This window comes from Arachis ipaensis, chromosome B03 (genome assembly GCF_000816755.2).
Source record: "Arachis ipaensis cultivar K30076 chromosome B03, Araip1.1, whole genome shotgun sequence".
Lineage (NCBI taxonomy): Eukaryota > Viridiplantae > Streptophyta > Magnoliopsida > Fabales > Fabaceae > Arachis > Arachis ipaensis.
In genome coordinates, this window is record NC_029787.2 from 38,015,615 (window position 1) to 38,041,282 (window position 25,668).

The following is a 25,668-nucleotide window of genomic DNA, read 5'->3' on the forward strand; positions in this document are numbered from 1 at the left end:
CCAAGACAAAACTCACAGAACTTCAAAAGCACGATTAAAAACACTTCCGAATATATTATTCATAAAAGAATCGAAAACTTGCAGGAATATCACTTCGCAGCTTAGAAGAAAGTTAAGTAATAAACATTCTTCAAGAGAGTAACAAAAGTATAAACGTGGCTTTGCTGTAATACAATTTCATGTTGAAACAGACCATGTAGAATTTAAAAAAAAACAAGGTGCACACAAGCTTGGCTAAAGGCTAAAATATCTCCTCAAATATTTTAGAAGGATAACTAGGTGCACAACTCAACCAAAAGCAATCATAAAACTTGGAAGAGAAATCAAATGCTTGTTCAAAAATTTCCAAAGTCCATATTCAAACAAGCGTGTATAACATTTATAATCCCCTTTCTTTCCAGAATTTTGAAAAATACCCCAAATACACAATCAAATGAAGATGTGCGTTGGCACTATAGTAAAATTACTAGAAGGTCAAATTGTATTTGAAGTAAATGCAGTTCCGCAAACCAGTAAAAGTACAGGTGATGTATTAGAAATAAATAGTTGTTAAACTGTATAAGAAATTTCCAAAGTTCCACATATAGATAAGTGTATATCTAGTCAACAACAATTTTTATAAAAATCTCAAAATTAGCTGTAATCACTGTCAAATAAGAGGAAAACTGAATCAACAAGTTCTCTAAGAATGAACTCGGAACCCAGAGTTAAAAGTCACAGCACATTAAGACAAGTTCAAGACTATATCAAAGAATACTTGAATCAAGAAGAACTCAAACAGAGGAAGATAGATGCAACAAGGATCTTAAACCAGCATATGCACTTAAGGTCAAACAAGAATGCATATGGATAGAGGAATATAGTTGAAAAATCAAACTACTTTTCAAAAAGGACTAGCAAACAAGAACTTCAAGTTAGGATATAAAAGAACAGGTCGACTCGAACAAAATTCAAGACACACAACTGAATAGCCTCGAGAAATAGTTTCCAACTTTTCCAAAACCCGCGATTCGCTTTACTCAAAACTCGGATTTCATCTATGATAAGCTATCAGTGCTTTCATATACATAATTCACTAGTATTAAGCCGGCCAAACTTTATACCAAGAATTATGCAATGCAAGACTAACAGCGTTAATCAATAGACTGTCATGTGCATAAAGCTCTAATTCTCGTCATTCGACAAGACCTAATACATGACAAACACTCAGAGTATGCAACTAAAGCATAGTCGGTCCATTCCTCAGGCTCTACAGGAAGGACTGCTCTGATACCATAATGTAACACCCTAACTACCAAAGCTCACGCTTCCGGCTGCGCGACTCTGATAGCTCGGACTTTACGACGACACTTATATTATTTAATACTAGAATATGAGCCTGTTTAAAACTTTAAACCGCAATACCGTTCCCAAAAATACTTTCGTTCGATAACGTACATCCACAAATACCATACAACTTACAAAAGCTCATAAAGAGTACTTCCATATATATATACACATACGCTTTATTATCATTAGAGGGTATCTGCGCCCTGTCGCCATTAGAGGGTATCTGCGCCCTGTCGCCATTAGAGGGTATCTGTGACCTGTCGCCATTAGAGGGTATCGGTGCCCTGTCACCCTTACAACCAGAGAGAAAACACAAGCATACTCGCATACAACATTCATCTCAGCCATCCGGCTTAAGTTCACAATTCATTCAATTGCATACATGCATTTATACTCAACCATGGATCACCATCCATCTCAGCCATCCGGCTCACGGTTCAATTCAGAACCAGCCAATTTATTGCTATGCCTGGTGGTCAGACTCCCAGCTCGCCTCAACTCTGTCTCTCCTGCTCGGTGTGACTGGGCGGCCTTCCTCCTCCTTCGAGTTCAACGGTAATGGACCCGCGGCGGCGCTGCACTTCCTCCATCGGTTGGCGTCGGCGAGCGGCAAGACATGACGGAAGCCCCGACAACGACGACCCACGACCACCCCCTTCCTCGCTTAGCTCTCCGTTTCGACCTCTCTCTCTCTTACTCAGGCTAGATCTGCGACTTCATGGTGGCGGCGACGGCAGGACGCGTCGGTGGTGGCGAGGCGGCTGGATGGCGATTGTGACGAGATGGTAGCGGCGAAGCCCAGCACTCCGGCGCGACCTTCTTCCCCCTCGCGTCTCTGATTTCCTTTTCTGAGCTCCTCCCCCGTTCTCTCTGTGTGTGTGATCATTGGGGTGAGAGGGGAGAAACAGGGTAGGGGGTGCGGCTGAGGGTTAGGGAGAAAGGGTAAAATGTTGGGTGAAAATTAGGGATAGGGTTAGTTTAGTAATTTCAATTAAAAATTGGAAACAATATAATAATTGAAATCCAAATTAAATCCAACACTAATTATATATAGAAAATACTATTTGCTCACCAATTTCACAAATTATTTTCAATAAAATATCCAAATCAAATAATTAGGAGTAGTATAATTAAATCCTTTATTTTCCAAAGTAGCAGTATTAATATTGAAAATATTAATTATTTAATTCAAATCATATAGAAATCCTTATTATTTTGCAACTACCAACTTTATACTCTGAATATAGAAAATAATCCAATAATTGTGAAATTGGATAATAACCATAACTTATCTCAAATTCAATAAATCAAAACTTGCCTTAATTATCTTTAATAAAATAATTTCTGAAATTAAGGCTATAAATAACTATATGATTTGAGACTTGATCATAAAAAGACTTTTCAAAGATTCTGGGTCTTACATTGGATGTACCTTCATACAGTTTGTGGAGTTTGTGGAGTTTGCTGAGTTTTACTAGTGTAGACGAGGTTTCTATTAGCTTTGAGAGGAACAAGAGCAGGGTATTGATCAAAGTTTAGGCTTCTGAGTTTCTTGTTGAGATTCTGTGCAAAAGCTGAGTCATTTCTAGCAGAAAGTTGAAGTTGAGGAAGAGAAAGGATCAGTATTTGAGATGCCTTTGTATTGGAATATTGCTATGGTGGTTTTGTTGTCAACTGAGATTGGAGCATCCATAAAGACCCTTTGTAGCCATGAAGTACCTGCTTGGAACAATGTTGGCATAGACTAAAACATGTGGTTTTATTGATGATTGATTATGTTTTTTTTTAATATTTGAAATTATATATTTAATTTTTAATTATTTTATTTAACATTTAATTAAACCAGTTGAACCCTGGTTGAACCCGGTCGAACCACTAAACTAGTGAACCAGTTACTCTATCGGTTCGTTGACCGGTTCGGTTCTCACAACCTTGATTTGTATGAAATGTGGTGGTGTTATGCATAGGGATTGATTCTAAATTGATTGTGTCAGGCCAAGATGCACTTAGAGACTGCCATCTGGGAGTTTGATGCCTAGAATGGCCTGGAGCAACGTCATGAGTTGCACACTTGCACTTTTATTTGAGATAAGATTGTGAAAAGTGGTCACACCTAAAAAGTTATAGACCTTCAATGAATTTCTTTATTATTATGATTATGCTAACACAGTAACATGAATATGGATAAGAATTATTCAATAACATTGAATAAGAATGGAAGAAAATTAGCACTTTGACCTGGGAGTAGAAATGTATTCGATGCTAGCTGGGATGATTGAACATGGTTGATGGTATGTGAAGATGGACTCAATATGTGGCGTCATAGAGTTACACTTGTTGAATGCTTTTTGGCATGGTAGTGGGAGTGAGCTGGAGATCGAATAACATGCATGGTGTTTTGTGTCCTTAAACATAGTTAATGTTAATATGTTTAAATAGCCAGGTATAATATCAACCATAATCCATATTTTCTCTAATTCCACATGACATGTTCGTTTAATTACTTGGGGCAGCAAAGTGTTAAAGCAGGAACAATGACTATAAATACAACAATGAAGATTGTTGACAAAAATAAGCAGGTTTACACAAGTGTTATGGTAAAAAGTTTGAATATAATTTTTTTTTTATCTTGCATGAAAGGTATTTTTAAGTAAAAATATCAACCATTTATGTCAGATACCTTGTAATAGGGGTACAGGCAACTCCTTTAAAGGTGTTCTATGCTCAAATTATTGGCATGCATAATGTTGAAGTTAATGCTTTGTGACAATATGTTGTTGTTGACACATGGGATGTCCTGTAAACCCCGGTTAAATTAGTAGATAATTAGAAAATAAATTAGATTTTAATAAGGAAGATTAAAAACGCGAATATTATATCAAATTAGGGTAGAGCTCATCGAAACGAGAATTTTGACACTAATTTCAAAGAAATCAGTCCAAGATTGGACTGAACGGACCGAACCGATTGAAGCGGACCCAAACTGGGCCCGTGGGCCCAACCGGCCCAGCAACTAAATGAATTAAAACCTCTCTTCTTCCTCAATCATCAGAATCACACTGAAGCATAATAAGGAGAAGAGAAGCCATGCGAACCCTTATGGTAAAACTCAAAGTCCCGTAACTTCTCCGTCAGAGCAGTTCGTTCCTATAGAGCCTGAAAGACGGACTGATTGTGCTTCTGTGCATTCTCTGTATATGTGTTTATGTGCTATTAGGATATCTGACTGATATATATGGCATAAACGTTTGTGAGCATGTATTTGGAACTTAAAGCATTAGACTTGCGATATTAAGACTGATCAACTTAATATCACTTATTTAATGTGTATGAGAACCAGATGTCGACTCGCAGATGCGGTCGCGGGTGAGATAGAGATAGAATAAGTACCGTTACTCTTTGCCCGGTAGGAAATGGTCCATTAGACTTTATGGCTGCTCTGGGAAATATGGTTGTGGCTATGCAGGCAACAACTGAGGCACTGGGTAATCAGATAAATCAGGGTAATCATGGGAACAATAATGATGAGGACGGTCCTATGACACTTGATATATTCTGAAAGTTTACCCTCCGACCTTCAGGGGAACCTCAAATCCCACTGACACAGATAATTGGATTCAAGCTATGGAACGGTCGTTGCAGGCCCAACAGGTTCCTGACAAGCAATGGGTTGAATTTGGAACTTATCAACTGCAAAGTGAGGCTCAGTATTGGTGACAGGGGACACAATGTATCCTGTAGGCAGGTGACGCTGTGATAGTCGGGAGATTGGTTATTTAAGAACCATGTTTTGCTTGATTGTTATGAGAAGTCAGTACAATTTATGCCGGAAGGGTCAGAAGCGCCGATTGTGGTGAATAGTTACTATTTGAACTCTATGATAGTAAAATGTTCTGGAACTGAATGTCAGGGTATTTTGTTATTAACTGCGGGAGTATCAGGTGATGATCAGAGCTTAGAGCAGATTATGATTGTATGTGAATTTCCAGATGTGTTTCCGAATGATATTAATGAATTTCCACCTAACCGGGAAGTTGAATTTGCAATTGAGTTGGTGCCTGGAGCCGGTCTGATTTCGATTATTCCTTACAGGATGTCACCTTTAGAAATGGCTGAACTGAAAGCTCAGCTAGAGGATCTGTTGGGTAAGTATTTTATCTGACCAAGTGTTTCTCCGTAGGGAACGTCAGTATTACTAGTAAAGAAGAAGGATGGGAGTATGCGCTTGTGTGTTGATTATCGGCAATTGAATAAGAACATTATGAAGAACAAATATCCGTTACCTAGAATCGATGACCTAATGGATCAGTTACAAGGTGCTGGTGTGTTTTCTAAGATTGATCTGCGATTCGGGTATCATCAGATAAGAGTTAGAGACGAGGATATTCCGAAAACTGCTTTCAGGACACGTTACGGTCATTATGAGTATACAATGATGTCTTTCGGGTTAACTAATGCCCCGGAAGTATTTATGGATTATATGAACAGGATTTTTTGGCTGTATTTGGACAAGTTTGTTATTGTCTTCATTGATGATATTCTTGTTTATTCTAAGACTGAAGAGGAGCATGCTGATCACTTACGAACTGTATTACAAATTCTGAGAAACATGAAGTTATACGCTAAGTTATCTAAATGCGAGTTTTGGAAGAGTGAGGTAAAGTTTCTCGGTCATATGGTGAGTAAGCAGGGAATAGCCATGGATCCTGCTAAGGTAGAAGCAGTGATGAAATGGGAGTGATTAACTTCAGTAATAGAGATTAGAAGTTTCCTAAGTTTGGCGGGATAGTATCGGAGATTCATTAAGGGACTTTCATAACTCGCCTTACCTTTAACTAAGTTGACTAGGAAGGATACGCTTTTTTATTTGGACCCAAAGTGTGAAGACAGTTTTTGATCAATAAAGCACAGATTGACTACTGCACCCGTGTTAGTATTGTCTGAACCAAGTGAGCCGTTTGAAGTGTACTGTGATGCATCGTTGAAGGGCTTGGGGTGCGTTCTAATGCAGCACCAGAATGTTGTAGCATACGCCTCATGGCAATTAAGGCTACGAGATGAACTATTCGACACATGATTTAAAACTTACTGCTGTTGTGTTTGCTTTAAAGATCTGGAGGCACTACCTCTATGGCGTTAAATTTCATGTTTTCTCAGACCATAAAAGTTTGAAGTATCTTTTTTAGCAGAAAGAGTTGAATATGCGTCAGAGGAGGTGGATGGAGCTTCTGAAAGATTATGATTTTGAATTGAATTATTATCTAGAAAAAGTGAACGTTGTGGCGGAGGCTTTGAGTTAGAAGTTTTTATATGCAGCTTGGATGATGCTACGGGAAGAAGAATTACTAAGGGCATTTCAAGGTTTGAATTTGGGAATTAGAGAAGAATCTGAAATTTTGTGTTTGAGTCAGTTGCAGATTTCAAGTGATTTTAAATCACAATTTCTGAAGGCTCATCGAGACAGTGAAGCATTACGTAAGGTATTACCAGCAGTTGAACAGGAAAAACAGTGGAGAGTGTCAGAAGGACAGGATGGTTTGTGGAGGTTCAAGAACCGGATTGTTGTGCCAGATATTAGAGACCTACGACAGAGTATCTTAAAGGAAGCTCATAAGAGCGGATTTTCAATTCATCTAGGGAGTACTAAAATGTATCAGGATCTGAAAGTGATGTTCTGGTGGCCAGGTATGAAGAATGATGTGGCATTGCACGTATCTAAATGTTTAACGTGTCAGAAGGTTAAGATTGGGCATCAGAGACCATCAGGGACCCTTCAGTCTTTAGAGATTCCACAATGGAAATGGGAGAGTATCGCAATAGATTTTGTGATAGGTTTGCCTAGAACCCGGTCTGGTTGTGACACTATTTGGGTGGTTGTGGATCGACTGACGAAATCAGCTCACTTTCTTCCTATCCGAATAAGTTGCACAATGGAGGAATTGGCTCAAATGTATATCAAAGAGATTGTTAGGTTACATGGCGTGCCTTCTACCATTATATCTGACAGGGATCCTTGTTTTACATCAAGGTTCTGGGGAGCTTTTCAGCGTGCATTTGGGACTCAGTTAAGCTTGAGTACTGTGTATCACCCTCAGACAGATGGTCAGTCAGAGAGAACTATTCAGACCTTGGAGGATATGCTAAGGGCTTGTGTTTTGGACCAGCCTACGAGCTAGGATCGGTATATGCCATTAATAGAATTTGCTTATAATAATAGCTATCATGCAAGCATTGGAATGGCTCCATATGATGCTCTGTATGGCAGAAAATGTCAATCTTCGTTGTGTTGGTATGAAACTGGAGAAAGAAGTTTGTTAGGGCCTGAGATGATAGCTGAAACTACTGAACAGATAAAGAAGATTCGTAACCGAATGCTTATAGCCCAAAGCCGCCACAAGAGCTATGCTGATCAGAGGCGAAAGCCTTGGGAGTTTGAAGAAGGAGAACATGTCTTTCTGAAAGTTACACCAACCGCTGGAGTGGGAAGAGCTATTAGGACTAAGAAATTAAATCCCCGTTATATTGGACCGTTTGAGATCCTGAAGAGAATTGGGCCGGTAGCCTATAGAATTGCCTTACCATTATGTCTTTCAAATTTGCACGACGTGTTTCATGTGTCACAGCTTCGGAGATATACTCCTAACGCAAGTCATGTTCTGGAACCGGAACCGATTCAAGTAAGGAAAGATCTAACACTTCCAATAATTCCGGTAAGGATTGAAGACACCAGCATTAAACGATTACATAGGAGAGGAATATTATTGGTAAGAGTAATGTGGAGTCGAGCTGGTATTAAGGAACACACTGGAGAACTCGAATCAAATATGCGAAAGGACTACCCACATCTCTTTTCAGGTAATTGAATTTGAATTTTGAAGGCGAAATTCTTTATTAGGTGGGTAGGATGTAAACTCCGGTTAAATTAGTAGATAATTAGTCAATAAATTAGCTTTAAATAAGAAAGATTAGAAACGTGAATATTATATCAAATTAGGGTAGAGCTCATCGAAACGATAATTTTGACACTAATTTCGAAGAAATCGGTCCAAGATTGGATCGAACTGGCTGAACTGGTTGAACCGGACCCAAACCGGGCCCGTGGGCCCAACCGGCCCAGCAACTAAATGAATTAAAACCTCTCTTCTTCCTCAATCAGTAGAATCAGGCTGAAGCATAATAAGGAGAAGAGAAGCCATGCGAACCCTTACGGTAAAACTCAAAGTCCCATAACTTCTCCGTCCGAGCTCCAATCGCCGCACCGTTTACGGCCACGCGTTCACCGTGTCGAGCTCTACGTTTCTATCAGAACAATTTTATAGGTAACCCTCTATTTTATCTCAGCCTCTTCTTCCCCAATTTTTGGAAAATTAGTGGAGATATTGAATTTCTTTGTTCTTTGATATTTTAGGATCCAATTAGCTTGAGAAAAATATTCACTCTTGCTTATGTGAAGCTTGGGTAAGGTGAGGATATGATAATTTTATTTTAATTTAATTGAATTTGAGCTTTGAGTATTAAATTGGATATATATGTGTTATGAATGTGTATTAGGTTAAAAATAAATAATTAGAGCTCAAAATTGTGAATATTGAAACTTGGAGGAAGCGGATTAGTTGAAGTTTTGAGGGCTGTATTCTTTAGGGAAATTGTCTTGGAATAATATTTGGGAATCGGCTAAGGTATGGTTTAGGTTTCTTGCATTCAATATATAATGTTCTGTAAAAACTTAGGCTAGATGACCATAGGATAAGTTGGAATGCAGGTGTATATTTAATGTTTAGTAATGGGTTGATGAATATGCTTGGTTTGGTTTGGTGATTTGTTTGTAAGATGATATTGGTTGCTAGTTGGATCTTTGAAAGGATATGTGATTGAATTGTTGAATATATGGCTATATTTTGGTTTGGTTGAATGATGATTGATGAAAAGATATGGAGCTTGTTGAGGATTATTGTTGGCAATTTGGATTGGTGGTAATAGGTTTGAAAATAATTGGAATGGAAATTTTTTAATGAAAAATGAGGTATTTTGTGTTAAAAGCCTAGGATTTGTGAACTTTGATTTTTAGTTAAATTTTGGTTGTTGGATTTGAATATTGTATCAGTATAATTGTTGATCTGAGGTAGATTTATTATGGTGATTGTTATGATGATGAGGAAGGGTATGTTGAATTGGAAAGAATGCAGGTTTGGACCCGAAAAGGGTGGCAAAGTCCGAGTTTTAGAGGAGATGCTGCCGACATTTTATAAAAATTAGAGATTTTGTTTAGATGATTATTTAAAAAGATTTAGATTCAAAGGTTATATGGTTTGATTTTGAGTTATTAAGAAAATGAGCATGTTTTAAGTTTGATTCATTTAGAAAAGAATGAATTATGTTTTGAATTGAAACTATTGATGGACAGAATGGGAGGTGTGATAATGAAAGATAAGGATTGAATATGATTGATGTATGATGATGAATGAGATGCAATTGAGAATGATGTGGATGTTGATGAATTATAATTGAATTATTTATATGGCTAGAATAATTTAATGATCTGAGATACGAGGTTCCCTGGATTAAGTGCCGTGGCTTGCCACCACGTGTACCAGGTTGAACACTTGCTAGTAGTTATGGTTTTCTTAGCATGCAAGTCAACTCATTCCTTGAGCGTTGCGCTTTTATTTTGCGATTTTTATTTCCTCTATTCTTCAAGGCTCCTAGCATATTATAATTCTTCTGCTATCATATGTACTCATTTTATTTTAGAGGTCGTAATACCACATCACCTCTGTTTTACGACTTAAGCGTAAAGCTTTATGTGGTAGGGTGTTACATGTCCCACCTCAGAGTTCTCTACAATGCATCATATAAGATAAGAGAAGTCTTGTTAATGCCCACACACATTATGAAGGCAGCATGAAAATTGATTCATCCAAACTCTAAAGATATGTTTTGTAAGCACCTTTGCGGGTAGAATCATTGAGCTTTCTTTTTATTTTTTCCAGCTAGCTTCAAAAATCTATTGTTCCTTGCTTCTTTTGCATTATGAAAACTTTGCTCTGGCCGATTCATTTTAGCCTTTCAATGGTGAAGGAGTGGTTGTTGTGGTAACAATGGCATCAAAGAACTCTACCACTATTTCATTTTTAGGGAGGTTGTTTGAGAGTTTTTTATTTTACATGTATCCATTGTCATGAAATTTGAGGCTTCAATTTCTGATATAGATAAAGCTGTACTCACACTGTAACACCGTACCACACAGAGCTTTACGCCTAGGTCGTAAATCAACGGTGGTGTGGTGCTACGACCTCTAAAAGAAAAGACATATAAATATAGTTGAAAGAAATTATAACTAGGAGCCTTGAAGAAGAAGTTAATCAAATTTAAAACAGAAAATTGCATCACACTTATCTAGATAAATGTAAAATGGATACACAAGATTGAGAAGAAGGGTAAAACATACTTAAAGATTAGAGTATCAAAAGATACAAATATCAAGCTCTAGACTCGATCTGCAAAGCTAAGGCCAGCCAGAGTATATATATATATCCCAAAAGACAAATCTCAAACTACAAAATAAACATATGTTTTTCCAAGTCGACCTCTAGGAGGGACATACACAATATATACAGGGCGGAGAAAACATATATATATACATAAACAAAATACAAAATCTCAAGCCCTAAAATAGTTCTTTGCTTCCACAGGATCTCCAAAATGCTCAGCAAGGTGCCTTTCGACCTACATCTAAAAACAACAAAATATGTATGGAATGAGAACCAGAGATTTGAGAATAATTTATTGTTCAAAGTGTGCACCCTTTGAAGAGGGTCACACATTTGATCTGCCAATTCACAATACTTATCATCCCGTAATGGCTAACATGGATTAACTCCTTCTTGTAGTAGGCAACTTTAACCTTTATGCATAAAAGATTTCTTTAATCCAAAAATGGTTGCTTCAGTTAAGCTTAAATTGATAGGCTAATGTAGTATTCAAAATTTTTACATAATGTGCTATCTTAGGGCTTCATGGATTAAGCCATATGAATTATATGCAAGAGTAACTTAAAACAAATCATGACTTTCCATTATGACTTATTTGTAACAAAGTCTATGTATATGAGCCCACTTATACTGGAAGTCATAATATTTGAAGTCAACTTAAGCATGTGATGTAAATATACTTTTCCAAAGGATGACACAAAAATTATATTTTGTTTGTATCTTGACATAAACAATGAAAATGAAACTTATTTACACTAATTAATGAAGTATTTTAAGGATGAACAAAGTGAAATAATTTGATGTTGCATAAAAAAAATTTAGCAGGAGGTGGCTTCTACTTTAATGCACAAAAATTTTTTCAATGTAAAAATATTTGTTTTTATGAGGCTTAAATTGATAGACTAATGTTAAAGCACAAAATTTCTGCTTAATGTGCCAATAAAGGAATTTATGGATTTAGCCATACTAATTATATGCAAGGATAATTTGAAACAAATCATAAGTTTCCATTCATAACCATTTACTTCAATCATTTGATGTAGTCTCTCGACTTTACCATAATTTTAAAGGATATTGTCTTTTTTTCCTTTGATTAACAACCCTTCAAATAATATGCATCAGCATAGTTACAATTTTATGATGTATTTCAAACCACCACTTTGTCCTTGTAATGCATTATGTAGCAAAACTTGCCTCGGGTATCTAGATTCGCATTGCTGTTAATAATTCTAATTATGTATAACTTGATGATGTACTAACAACACTAAGCGGATTCTAATTGGCTGCACCCAAACATTTATTTACTATTTCATTAGTTACTATGAAATGTTCTTAAATTTGTCATCAAGCTATCGTTTCCACCATTCTCTTACATGAGAAACTTGTGATGAATATATGCTTTGCATCCTAATTAATGGATGCATTTATATTATTAACAATTGAGAATTCATTTAATAATACATAGTTTAGAGAATGCTTCAAAATATTTTGATAACAATGTAAAACACACTTCACATGTGTATCATAATGATACTCGTTTGAGTTATGATTTCTGCGTTAGTTTGTTCAGACACATTTGTAGAGCTATTCTTCTTAGAATTAACTATCTTCCAATAAGCATTTTTTCATACCTTTTCTATATCATAAAATTACGACATCATCATTAGAAAACTAAACAGAAATAAGCATGACTAGTTTACTATTATTGATTTTTACTGCTACTCATATAGCTGATATAAAACTTCGATTTCTTAATTTCTTTGTAGTTAATTTTGTTAATTGATTAAGAAAATGTGCCTCGATAAAAAAATATTCAGTAAACTATTCCCAAACAAAATCAGTAACAGTTTATCCGATCAATCGTGCAAGTTATATTATTTGTTGAACAAATATACATGTCAACGAAACCAACCACTTTGAAGAAAACTAACTTAACAGATCAACACCAAATTCTTTTATAGTGATTCTCATATATAATATCAGTCCAGCAATGCTACTTATTCTCCATTCAAAAGAAAGTTTCCATAAAATGCAGTTTTAATAGTGGTTTCATGACCAGATATCCACAAAGTTAAACAATTTGATTAACCCTGAATTGCATTGTTACTTACATAGCATAGCATCCTTACATAAAAAAGCAGAGTCTAACCATAATGTATATAAAAGCTAAACTTATTACGAGATGATGGTTCCTTAAACATGATCAATTTGAATGATACTTCAACAAATAATCATGGACTTCAGTAAAGAAAGTGTAATTGTAACACATCTTCATCTTAGCTTTCATCCAAAAGTCAGAAACTTCAACTAAAAATACTGGTAAATTAATTTAAAGCAAGTTAAATATATGTAACCTATATTAATTTATAGGAAGCAAAACGTTATAGTACAACACAACATAATATACACGGATAATCAGCTTTAATATATATGTTCATGCATTCCATGAACATGCACTGCATATCTTCTTTTAATATATATTTTCAACGACTAATAATGACCACTTAGATCATAGGATTTAACCTAAACCACAGAACAACAACATAGAGCAGAATACATGCATTATCCTTAAATGTGAAACAAAAATTCCTACAAATAACACTGCACTAATTCAGACCCATCACAATATAACTTCTTGTAACCTTGCACAATCTTTAGATCGTATGTGAAAGCTCAAAGTTACACTGGATAGATACAATGTGTTATGGTACACATGCAGTGACGTGAGTCTAACTTCATCTTCATATTCTTTCCAATGAAGGGTTCTCCTTGTGTTGTTCATAGGAGTATACCAACAGATATGGAAGTGTGAAAAATTTGAATCATCCACTCCATTAACTTCAAAATATCTCTCTTTGATTTGTATGATATCTTCAGCAACAAAGATGATAGGAGTAAATAGAGGATCATTGCCATTATACATAAATAACCTAGTCCAAGTTGGCCCGTTCTCGGTAGCATTGATATGCCAAAGAGCAGTGTTGAACTCTTTTTTATTATGGTTAGATGAAGACAAAGTTCTTGGTTAAGAATCAGTAGCATGTAACAATGTCCTAAAGTTTGTTGAGGGACAAAAATTTGTTGAAAGGTTTGGGATAATATATAAAAGCATACAATATATGGAGATATTTGCTCAACATCCTCAAGTGAGCGTGTTAGCTAATAAATAACTCCATCAAGTGTAACCTAACTTGAATCTAACCTTTGCACATATGATGGACATGGCAAAACCACATCCCTACTTCTTGTGGTGCTGGTATACATGGTGAGTGTGCAAGCAGTAGTTTTGTCGCTGTGTTAGAATACATACACCATAGCATAGTCGAGAGTGTAAGGATAGTATAAAAAAGTATACACATAAGCCATTTGAGGTTCAAAAATGTAGACAGGATCTGGGATGAGTTTGGACCTCCTGCTAATTGGATTCCAAGCTAGCAAGTAACTTTTTTTCCATGGAAGAGTATCCAATACAAACGACTCTATTTTCAAGAGAGCTCATGAAAGAGGATGAATAGCAGAAATGTAGCATTATTGTGCAAGCATGATTTTTTCACATCTCAGCAACATGTTTCACAAATTGATAGCTACTGAGTTATTCTCTCCAATAGCGAGACGTCATGCGAGAATTCAAAATTATTAAAGCATCATAGCTATGAAATATATCTAGGAGAAGTTCATTAGGTAATTCAGGGAGAGAAATGGAGTGAGAAGGAATATCACTCATTCTAGGTAAAATATAAGATGCACTATTAAAGGAATTGAGAGTAGAAAAATATGAGAGTTAGGAGTATGAGCTTTATGGGTGAGGATATATGTTGATCTGGTATGATAACTTGTCTTTATTTATAGAAGGGTAGCTTATTAATGATTCAGCTGCTATATTCAATGGGTATTTATACTCCAACTTAAATAGAAAGAGGCCTAAAAAAATATTATTTACTTCTTTTTTAGTAAATATTCGAAATTTCCTAATAACCCACAGAGGAATATTGTTTTGGTATGTTCCACCTCAGCTAAGAAATCCGATTTGCATAGAGAGAGAGAGAGAGAGAGAGAGAGAGGGAACATTTGGTACCTCATTAAAGGCATTGATCTCGAATTATGGGATGGCAAAATGAGCGGATAGGTAGTAAGGGCCTCGCATATGTCATAGCAAGGAGAAAATAGGAAGCATTTCTAAGACATATTTTGTTACAATAGAGGCAAGTTTTAAGTGGAGTTACAATTAGCTAAAAATTAATCTGATAGGAGATTCAGCATTAATGCTGGAATGGCTTTGAATCCATGTATAATAGAGTATATCCATTTTCTCTTCTTTTTTTCTAATTATTTCATTTGAAAAATTAGATTATTCAATGTTTTACCAAAAAGCTAATTACATTTATTAACAAAATTATCCCTTCATTTGTTCATTTGACATAAACAGCCAAACCTTCCCTTATCGAGCGGCATGCTTCCATAATAAATTTGTGAAGGGATTGGTTAAATATGACTATACATATAGAATAAGTGATTTTAAAATCTTATTGCAAGATACATAAATCATTACTTCTTTAATGACACCGCTATAAACACTATTACATACTTGATTTTTACTAATATTTAAAAAATGTTACAAAATTATTTTAAAATATTACCTATGTATATTAGTAACATTTTAACAAATATTAAATATACTCTATGTTACTAAAGAGTTTTACTAACATTCTTCTAAAGATTTAATAACATTTAGTAAAAATGTTACAAAAGATATTATATAGTAATATTATGAGAAATGTTACAATAGATCCTTCATAGTAACACTTAGAGAAATATTACAATAGATATTTTTTATAACACTTAGAAAATGTCACCATAGATAATTTTTGTAACATTTAAAAAAATATTACCATAGATATTTTTTGTAACATTTAAAAATGTTACAATATTCTATAACAATATTCAAATAAATGTTACAAAATATTTTTTTTGCTAACAACAAAAAATATTACAATAGATCTTTAGTAACATTTAAATGAACAAAATATTGAATTAAAAATCTTTTTCTTCAATTACATATTCTACACCCACTTTACAAATTAAACCCAAGATATTTAAACATTAAAATTGATACAATAAGTCACTTTTCCTATTTCTTCAATATGTTTACATGATTAAATACAAAATTAAAAGCATAATTATTATTTAATTCAACTTGATCTTCATTACGCGTGCTAATCAACACTCATGCTTCATGATGGATCGAAAAGGCCTGCAAAGTTTAGATTTCGTCTTATAAAACTACAATTGGAAGTAGAGAAATATATTGCTAACTCTGAGTTTGAGCAATAGGAAGTTTCAAGCAAAGTATTCAGCATCACTTACTTTCAAAACTGCTAGTAAAAAATCTTAGTTTTTATTCAATTTGAAATACTTTATTATATAGTATAACCGAAGAGGAGAACCAAGATAATTGGCTCCCATTTACTCTCTTTTTTTCATTCCTTATGAGAAAATACATCCAAATATGGCTCAAGTTATATTTATTCTTAGAACAACTGAAGATATGTGATAGTTACTTACTGTAACTTGAGTTTTAGTAAATCCAAGAGAATCACAAAATGAATCTTTACTATTCTCTATAGTTGGATGGAAGGATCTTAAGAATCTTCCTTCACAACTGAATTATTGAAACAAAAGTAACTAGTTCAATAAAACAAATGTAAAAATGGCCTAATTTCTTAGCAATATATAAAAGATGGGGAGAAAAATAATGAAGTCCTTATAACCTTGAACTTGTATTGAGAAGACATACGAATGTATTTTATCACCAATGTCACGAATTGTACAAACAATATCATAACCAACACTTTGCCCAACATTGATGTCAAGTTCACCATCGGACTTGTCACTCTCCTCCTCTTCTTAGTCAATTATAAATTTTGGTTTTCTAGAGGATCGAACATCCTGCCATTAACCAACATAACCTCGAATAACTGAAATAAGAAAGAACATCAAAGAATATCTACATAAATAGAAAAACAAAGAAAAAAACAAAGAGCTAACAATTTCACTTACCTCATGGAATAGTTCATTTGAATCTCCCTCTTCGATTAAGTTTAGTATATACGGTAGATTCAAATTTTTTATTAAAGAAAAAGTAAACAAAAAATAAAAATGATACCTTATGGTGAATCCACATTGTATTCAGAAAATAATAGAGGTCAATAAGTAATTAAAGACGAATCAAATAAATAATTGAGCAATTATCCATCTATAAGAATTGAGAATGTCAACCTTGCAACTCAACTGTATAATAAAAATTAAAATTTTAAAAATAAAAAGCCATCTATTATGTAACTGGCACCAGAACAATTAGCATAGTAATTCAATTTTTGAATGCTAATATACATAAAACCCCATTTAATTGCACAATAAACCCAAAAGCAAGAAATAAGTGGTATATATCACTACAAGGTTTTTGTTTATTTGTGGAAGTTTTTTCTCTTATTTGTGGAGGTTTATAACCCCCACCAAATAGTTTGTGAGGGTTTCTAAAGCCCCCAAAATTTGAGGTGCCACGAGGTCTTTTGTGGGAGGTTTTGTGTGTATTTAGTGGGGGTTTTATATTAGACTTTTGTGACGGTTTTAAATCACTTTTGTGACAATTTAAAACTCTCATAAATTGATTTTTTTAATTTAACAAAAATAAACTATTTTATGAGATTTTCAAACCTCCATAAACTCTATAATTATTTATTTATTTTTAATTTCAAATCATTCATTAATCTCATCTCATTTACATACTCTCAAATTAGAAATTTATTTTCTAATATCAAAATTTAAAAACTAAATTTTTTATAACACAATTCCTCAATATAAGACATAACTCTATATATAAAAAAAATCTCAATGTCAATAGTTCCAAAGATAATTATATATGGTATTGTTCTATCTAACTACAAGTGAATAGGGTGATCTCGTCCCATTCAGGTTAGTGCACAACCATCCCAATAACACAACAAATGCACCATTGAAACTCTATGGAAAAATACAAAGGAAGCAAAATAGGGTGCGGTGCAACAAAACAAGAACAAACTGAAAGCATTGAATGAATGAATGATCTTTCAAACCTTGTTCATAGATTCTTCCAAATTGAGAGTGTCCACAAGCCTTGCTGTGCTCTTCTCCATAATTCACTTGGCCACCCTTCAAATAATAGAACAATTCTTGTGTCCTGAAATAAAAATAAATAAATAAGTAATGAGAATTAAAAAAGAAATTTGTTGAAAAATCACACACAAACCGATTAAGAGGAAAACCCATGAATGAACATCAGAAATAAATTATTATTTTATTTTCTCTTAAGCCTTAAAACCCCACCTATCATGGACGTTGGTTAAAGATACCAAATCTGGAACCAAAATCCTTTCATCTTTCTTCTCTACCCCAGCATAGTATGACAAAGCACCTAATTTCTAAAAGAGAAAACAACAATTATGTATAATAAAAAACCCTAATTATTATTTTATTTTCTCTTAAGCCTTAAAACCCCACCTATCATGGACGTTGGTTAAAGATACCAAATCTGGAACCAGAATTCTCTCATCTTTCTTCTCTACCCCAGCATAGTATGACAAAGCACCTAATTTCTAAAAGAGAAAACAACAATTATGTATAATAAAAAATCCAGCAAAGAAATTAAAATCAAATTATATTATTAATTTATCATATTATTATTCATTAGAAGATAGAAAAACTTAGCCCAACCCAACAAAAGCTAAAAAAAAAGTGTAACTTTGAAGCAGAAAAAGAAAAGGAGATTAGTACTGGGTACTTGGTACTTGGTAAATCTTACCCCTTTGACAAATCCAAAAATCCCATGAACAAGAATTTCATTGGTAGAAACAGCATTGTATCCTTCATCAGTATAAATTATTCTCTTCTCATTGACCTCATTGACGACGTCAACAATCTTCTTAGGCTTTTGGTACAGAATTTTATTGAGCGATTCAGATAAATATCCAGCAACAACTGAGCTGAAAATGTAGAATTCATAAAGCAAATGAACTAAAGAGCTCACAAACAGTTCCACCAGCTTCAGATACCCCATTCATAATCTCAACATTTTATCAAACACCTTGTCTACAAGAAGATGAAGAAGAAAGAGGAAAAAAAAGAAGAAGAAGGACCAACAGCATTATTATTAGCCAATAATACAGCGACATAGTGCAGTTATGCAATAATACAATGATGTATACATACAACCATTATTACTTAAAGGTTTAGGCGTTTAGTTAAACAAATAAATAAAAAATAAAACCTGGTTTGAATTTTAAAAAAATGTAATTAAGATTAAAAGCCACCATTTTAAACAAAAACAAAATATCATTCACTTGTCCTCCTCTTTGACCATGGATGAGCATCTTGTAAATTTTTGAAGTAAGGAAAGAAAATGAAGAAAATTACCTGGAAATTGGTGATCGACGACACTAAGCTTCATCAAATTAGTGAGAGTCAATCCCAGAAATAGAAGAAACCCAAGCAAATGCCTAATAAAACCAGAAATTAAATCCACGAGTGAGTTTAATTTGTAAAATAAAAATAAAAAAATGAAAGAGAATAATTAATATAGAGGAAATAGCTCTATTCTATTCTGATCCAAATTAAAGCTGAAAATAAAGGATTATGTAGCAAAAAGAAAACTTTTTATTTTTTGTACAAGTGAATAAAAGAAATTGTGATATGATATTGCAAAGACAAGAGGAGAGGAAGGTACCTACATTGCAAAACAAAAATTTACACTCTTCTGAAACATGTAATTTTACAATTGAAATTGTGACCTTACAAACAACTATTACTGGCTGGACTGTTGCTCAAGCAATTGCAAAAGGTATAAACAATATAGCATGATCTTTATAAAGCTCAGCAGAATTTGAAACCAAACCATAACAGCATATAAGAAAAAAAAGAGGAAGAAGGGGAAGAAGTAAAGTATGATGATTGACTATATAGCTTAAACATAGTAAGCAATCACATATTCACAGTTAGCTGATTCAACATAGTTTAAATAGATAAAATAAAGTTTTTGTATGCAGCAGTAGCACTTGCTATAACTGAAATACTGCAAACTTTTATACAATACTTTTAACTACAGTTGGATGACCATCAACAACTATGTTTAGAAAGTAAACCTAATATTCATTAGGAGCCACAAAAATAACAATACTGAATTTGCATAATTTAAAAGACAACACAACATCACCATTAATCTATTGAAGACTCAATCCGAATCCAAATCCACATTAATAAAAAAAAGTGGTAAGCGTTATCATCTAAAGAACAAAGACTCACTTTTGAGGATTGTCATCTGATAGTTGTTGCAGTTCTGATTGAGAACCATGAAAAAGAAAACATCCAGAAAATTAAAGTTATAGAGGCTGAAATTATGACTTTTTTGTTTTTTAATGAAATATATTCCATTGAAAAATAAACTAATATAGCAGAATTATAATATTTTTCTGTGAAGATGAACATTCACCTAAAAAAGCCTAAGTCGCATACATAGTAAAAAATGTTAATTGATTTTAATCATATTTTATAAGTCAAACTTAAAAAATAAGAACATAAAATACAAATACAAAATACATATCAACCAACCAAAACAAAATAACTAATAATCACTCCTAACATAAAAAATGAGCAAGAATTAAAGAAAAGCCATATAACACTTCTGTGTTATATAGAAATGTTTTAATGCTAAAAATTAGTATTGATATAGAAAGATTTAATTGATTATTTATTATAAATTTCTTATGTTNAATAGCTTTTTATTACTTCTCCTCTTACATTAAAGCTAGCTTCTTAATTCAAATCAATAAGACAAAAATTTCTTCTTAAATTTCATTTTGTCATATATTAAGCTACAATAAGTGGGTTAAGTGCATTGGCTACACCAATGTAACGACTGATTTTTCTGAATTTCAAAGGCATATCTTTCAAACTGATAACTTCAGACAGTGACCCAATTAGAAAATTTCAGCCCTTTGGATTGGATACAGTTTTCATTTTTCAGGAGATTGCATTAGCAATTTAAACATGAGAGCATGTCGCAATTAAGGTCTGTTCAACTCATATGAGATTCAAACCATTATAAAAAATATCAATACTAATTGTATCGCTATCAAGTTATTGAATAATCGTAAAAGTAACAAGCCAAATCCAAAATCAAAGGAATAATCAATCAAACTAAATAAATGTTGAGAAAATAACAAAATTAACAAAAAAAAGCTTCCATAGGAATGCACAAAAGAATACAGAAGAAAATCTCAAAAGATACCGTAACGCGACCTCAAGTGACGCGACGATAGAAGAGACAACGGGCTAGGAACAGAGATTGTCGAAGCACGTGATGGCATTGGCGCTAGCGGCAAGGAGATGAATGGCTGTGGCGGTGGCGATGGCGATGAAAGCGGCGGTGGCGACATCGTCGACTATAATTTAGGGTTTCGATAAGTAGATCTTGTTCACTCCCCCTCTCACTCAAAGCTAGCCCTATTTTGCATCTTTAGTGTGGGCTTTGAGTGTTTGGGTAGACCTTGGGTGTGTGCTGTTTTAAGATGTGCAAATTTATTTGGGGGGTTTTGTAAATTGCTACAAATAAATGATGTTGGGGAGGTTTTCAAAAACTTCTACGATAAAACCTCCACCAAATAGTAAAAATCTTGTAGTGTATGCAGTGCCTTGCAAATATACTTTTGTTCCTGAGCTACAACTGATCTCATCACTAGTGCTCCACAACAATGTCAAACTAAAAACTAATCTATATTGATTACTTGATATGGTATTTAAACAAACCAAAAAAATGTTATTATATATATATATAAGTTTTATGATATGATTTTTGGGTTCTGCTGCTCCAATTCAATTCAGTAATAAGTGCTACAAACAAAAGATATGTATTCACTTCTATCAAAGTGATCATCATAGCCGAGCCCTATTCTTCTATGTTCTGATTGCTCCTAGATAGATAACTTTTCTATTTAGTTTATGAAAATAACCATTATTTGAGTCTCAAGTAATTTGATTTGAGTAGCAAATTAATAGATGAATACATATAGAAAAGTGAGCACGCTTTAAATGCACAATTTTGGTGAGCAAAGTAAACTTAAAAATATTATTATTAATAGAAGATTATACAAATATTGATTGTTAACGCATCTATATCCTCACCTTCCAAATAAAAAATATGCATTATATTGATCAGAATCTCTGACTGTAAAATCAAGATAGTAATATTGTACTATACTTTGATCTTAAATTTTAAGGTAAAGCAAACTTCCTTAAATTGTACTATGTCTATGTTCCTCTAAGATATATAATAATAGTTTTTTGAGATATTTCTTCAAACACCTTAAATGCATTCCCAAAAACTCAAAGAACTTTCATAAAAAAAATTTATACTAAAAAAATTTTAGGATACATTGTCAAACACAAAATATATATTCATTCGCATAACAATGAAAATCCTTAAGTATAATTTTTTAGCTATAATTGAGAAGCCAAATGAAAAAACAAATTCAGTGAAAGATAAGAGAACTTACTTGTGCAATTGAAGTTTTTCTTCTTCATTCTGCAATAAGAAGCTTCAACATCATACAATTCAAATCGAAATGAGTAATTTCAATTACGATCATGAGAAGTTTTAATCATTTGACTGATAAATGCAATTAATTAGTTACTATCAATCTGCACAAGATACTATTTTCATTTTTCATGCAATTACTACTTCAGAAAAAGATAAGAGAAGTAATTTCAATAATTTCTCTTCTATTTGTTATGAAATAATAGGTTAAGATCTATGTATCTCGAGAGTTTCCAATTTAGATTCTAGAGCAGAGATTTCAAATTGAATTCGATATATCCTTTCCTATAATCACAATGGAGGTGACGATGGCGACGACTTCGATGAAAATAGCAAATGAGAGAATGAAGAGGTGGATTCAGAGTAGAGCACGTGATTTGTGATTTCTATTTGCGAACCATGAGATCGATGAGGGGAGCGACAGATTGAAGAGGCAAAGCAAGAAATTGAGGAGGATGGAGAGATAGTTTCACTATTTCAGAGCACTAAGAGCGAGAGTTAGAAACTGGGAATGAAAATCCGTGTTTGGATTTTGAGATCTAGTTGAGAATAGGCAATACTTTTTGTAAGTTTTTCAAAAAATTAAATGTATTTACTAACATTTGAGTATAAATGTTACTTAATATTTAATTTTATGATAATTACTAACATTTTAATAAATATTACAGGTAAATGTTACTAAAATCTAAAATGTAGTAGTAAAATGAACATCTTCAAGTGAGTTACAATATACCCGTTAAGTAAGTTATAGTTCCTACACCAATATATTTAAAATGACTTGTATGAATTTTTCGTTCAGTCACTCTGTAGCAAACTTCATTTAGATTATCTATGCAAGGTCATTATTGAAACTCAATATTTAAACCACAACTAAGACATTTGAAAAATCAAGATTGCATTATTCTTATACCTTCTTTTAGTTAGCATAATTTAAAAGTCAGAATATGTAAATATCTCTATCATATTGTCCACCTAGCTAAATGTATCCACTAAGTTAGAATAATTTAGTAAAAATTTGACATCATTTATGTAACTAATAGATACATAATTAGTAGATGTATTTAAAAATTTTTCAATAGAATAAAATTCTTGGATAGTAGATAATAGGGTAACTAATGTTATGTAATTAGAAATTTTATATAAAATATTAACTATAACATGTTATCTATATCTATTCATTAAAATGTTTCAGGAACAGTATTTTAGTTGTAGGTAGCTATTTTACCTAGTCAGTGTGACTAAATTTTGGCATACTCTTTTACTTTAATAATTTTTTTCATCAAGGTATAATGTAGAATAAGTTCTTGTTGTTTTACTTTAATTATCATTACATATTTATTACAGTTATATGATACATTCTGGTGAAAAAATAAGACAATTTCAGCAACTAATTTATTTAATTTTTATTTTATGCTTTTCTACAGCTAGTGTTATTGTCTTTGGCTCATCGTTGATTCTAGCTTTCCAAACAAAAAACAGAATATCCCAACAATAGTTGTTTATTTCAAAGTAGTTATTTCACCCTAGCCAGTGTTAGTATTTCTTGTCGATGCTAGATTGATGGTGAATGTTTTTGTAAATATATATAATTCAATTGTAAAATTCATTTTAGATTAAAATAATTCCTCATCTTTTGTAATATTTTACACTATGTCACTTAAAATTTTGTAATTTAAAATAGTAACATATCTTCTATTTTACTAAGTTGACATACTTCTTTATTTTCAGACACTTATTTAGTTGCTTTATTTTAGAATTAGTTTATTTTTTTAGATAATTTTTTGTTGGTTCAAAATTCAGTCTAAATTTATATGTCAAGAAAACTTTAGGAATTTAGTTGTTGGTGAATTTCAATATTGATAATATAAATCTCAACGACTAAGATTTGTTTCACAATTACTTACCATATTTTTTTATCAAGCATTATAAATTTCGGTAATAAATTTTTTATTTGAGTATTACAAAAAAAATCAAGCTATTAGTTAAGACTTATTTATTGTTCAAAGTATGCACTCTTTAAAGAGGGTCACACATTTGATCTGCCTATTTACAATACTTATCATTCCGTAATGGTTAATATAGATTAACTCCTTCATGTAGTAGGTGGCTTCAACTTTCATGCATTAAAAATTCTTCAATACAAAAATACTTGCTTTAATTAGGCTTAAATTGATAGACTAATATAGTATTCAAAATTTCTGCATAGCATGCTATCTCAGGGCTTCAAGGATTAAGCCAAACTAATTATATGTAAAATTAACTTAAAACAATTCTTGACTTTCCATTATGACATTATTCGTAATAAAGTTTATGTATATGAGCCCACTTATATTGGAAGTCATGAATTAAATATTTAAAATCAACATCATGTAAATTTACTTTTCTAAAGGATGGCATGCAAATCATATCTTGTTTGCATCTTGATATAAACAACAAAAATGAAACTTATTTACACTAATTAATGAAGCCTTTTAAGGATGAACAAAGTGAAATAATTTGATGTTGCATAAAAAAATTTAGCAGGAGATGGCTTCTACCTTGATGCAGAAAAAATTGTTCAATATAAAAATGTTTTCTTTCGTGAGGCTTAAATTAATAGATTAATATTAAAGCACAAAATTTCTGCTTAATGTGCTATTAAAGGGCTTTATGGATTAAGCCATACTAATTATATGCAAGGATAATTTGAAACAAATTGTAAGTTTTCATTCAGAACCATTTACTTCAATTATTTAAAGTAGTCTCTCAACCTTACCATAATTTCAAGGGATGTTGTATTTTTCTCCTTGGATTAACAACCTTTCAAATCATATGCATCGGCATAGTTACAATTTTATTATGTATTTCAAACCACTACTTTGTCCTTGTAATGTATTATGTAGCAAAATTTGTCTCGGGTACCTAGATTTTCACTGTTATTAATAATTCTAATTATGTATGACTTGATGATGTACTAACAACACTGAGCGAATTTTATTTGGCTATACCCAAACATTTATTTGTTGTTTCATTAGTAACTATGAAATGTTCTTAAATATGTCATTAAGCTACCATTTCCACCATTCTCATACATGAGAAATTTGTGATGAATATATACCTTGCATCCTGATTAATGGATGCATTTATATTAATAACAATTGAGAATTTATTTAAGGTTTAATTATTCTATTGGTCCCTATAGTTTCACGAAATTTCTAATTAGGTCCCTATACTTTTTTTTTCTTT

The 25,668-nt window shown here is 32.8% G+C and overlaps 1 protein-coding gene across 1 annotated transcript; it reads left to right on the forward strand.

Annotated features, from left to right (window-relative positions):
- On the forward strand, window positions 7,701–8,192 carry LOC107632995. The gene has a single exon (XM_016336629.1). It carries the CDS (start codon window positions 7,701–7,703, stop codon window positions 8,190–8,192), a length of 492 nt encoding a protein of 163 aa, XP_016192115.1.

Coding starts and splice junctions, on each gene's coding strand:
- LOC107632995 (XM_016336629.1), top strand. CDS start 7,701: ATGCTTATAGCCCAAAGCCGCCACAAGAGCTATGCTGATCAGAGGCGA.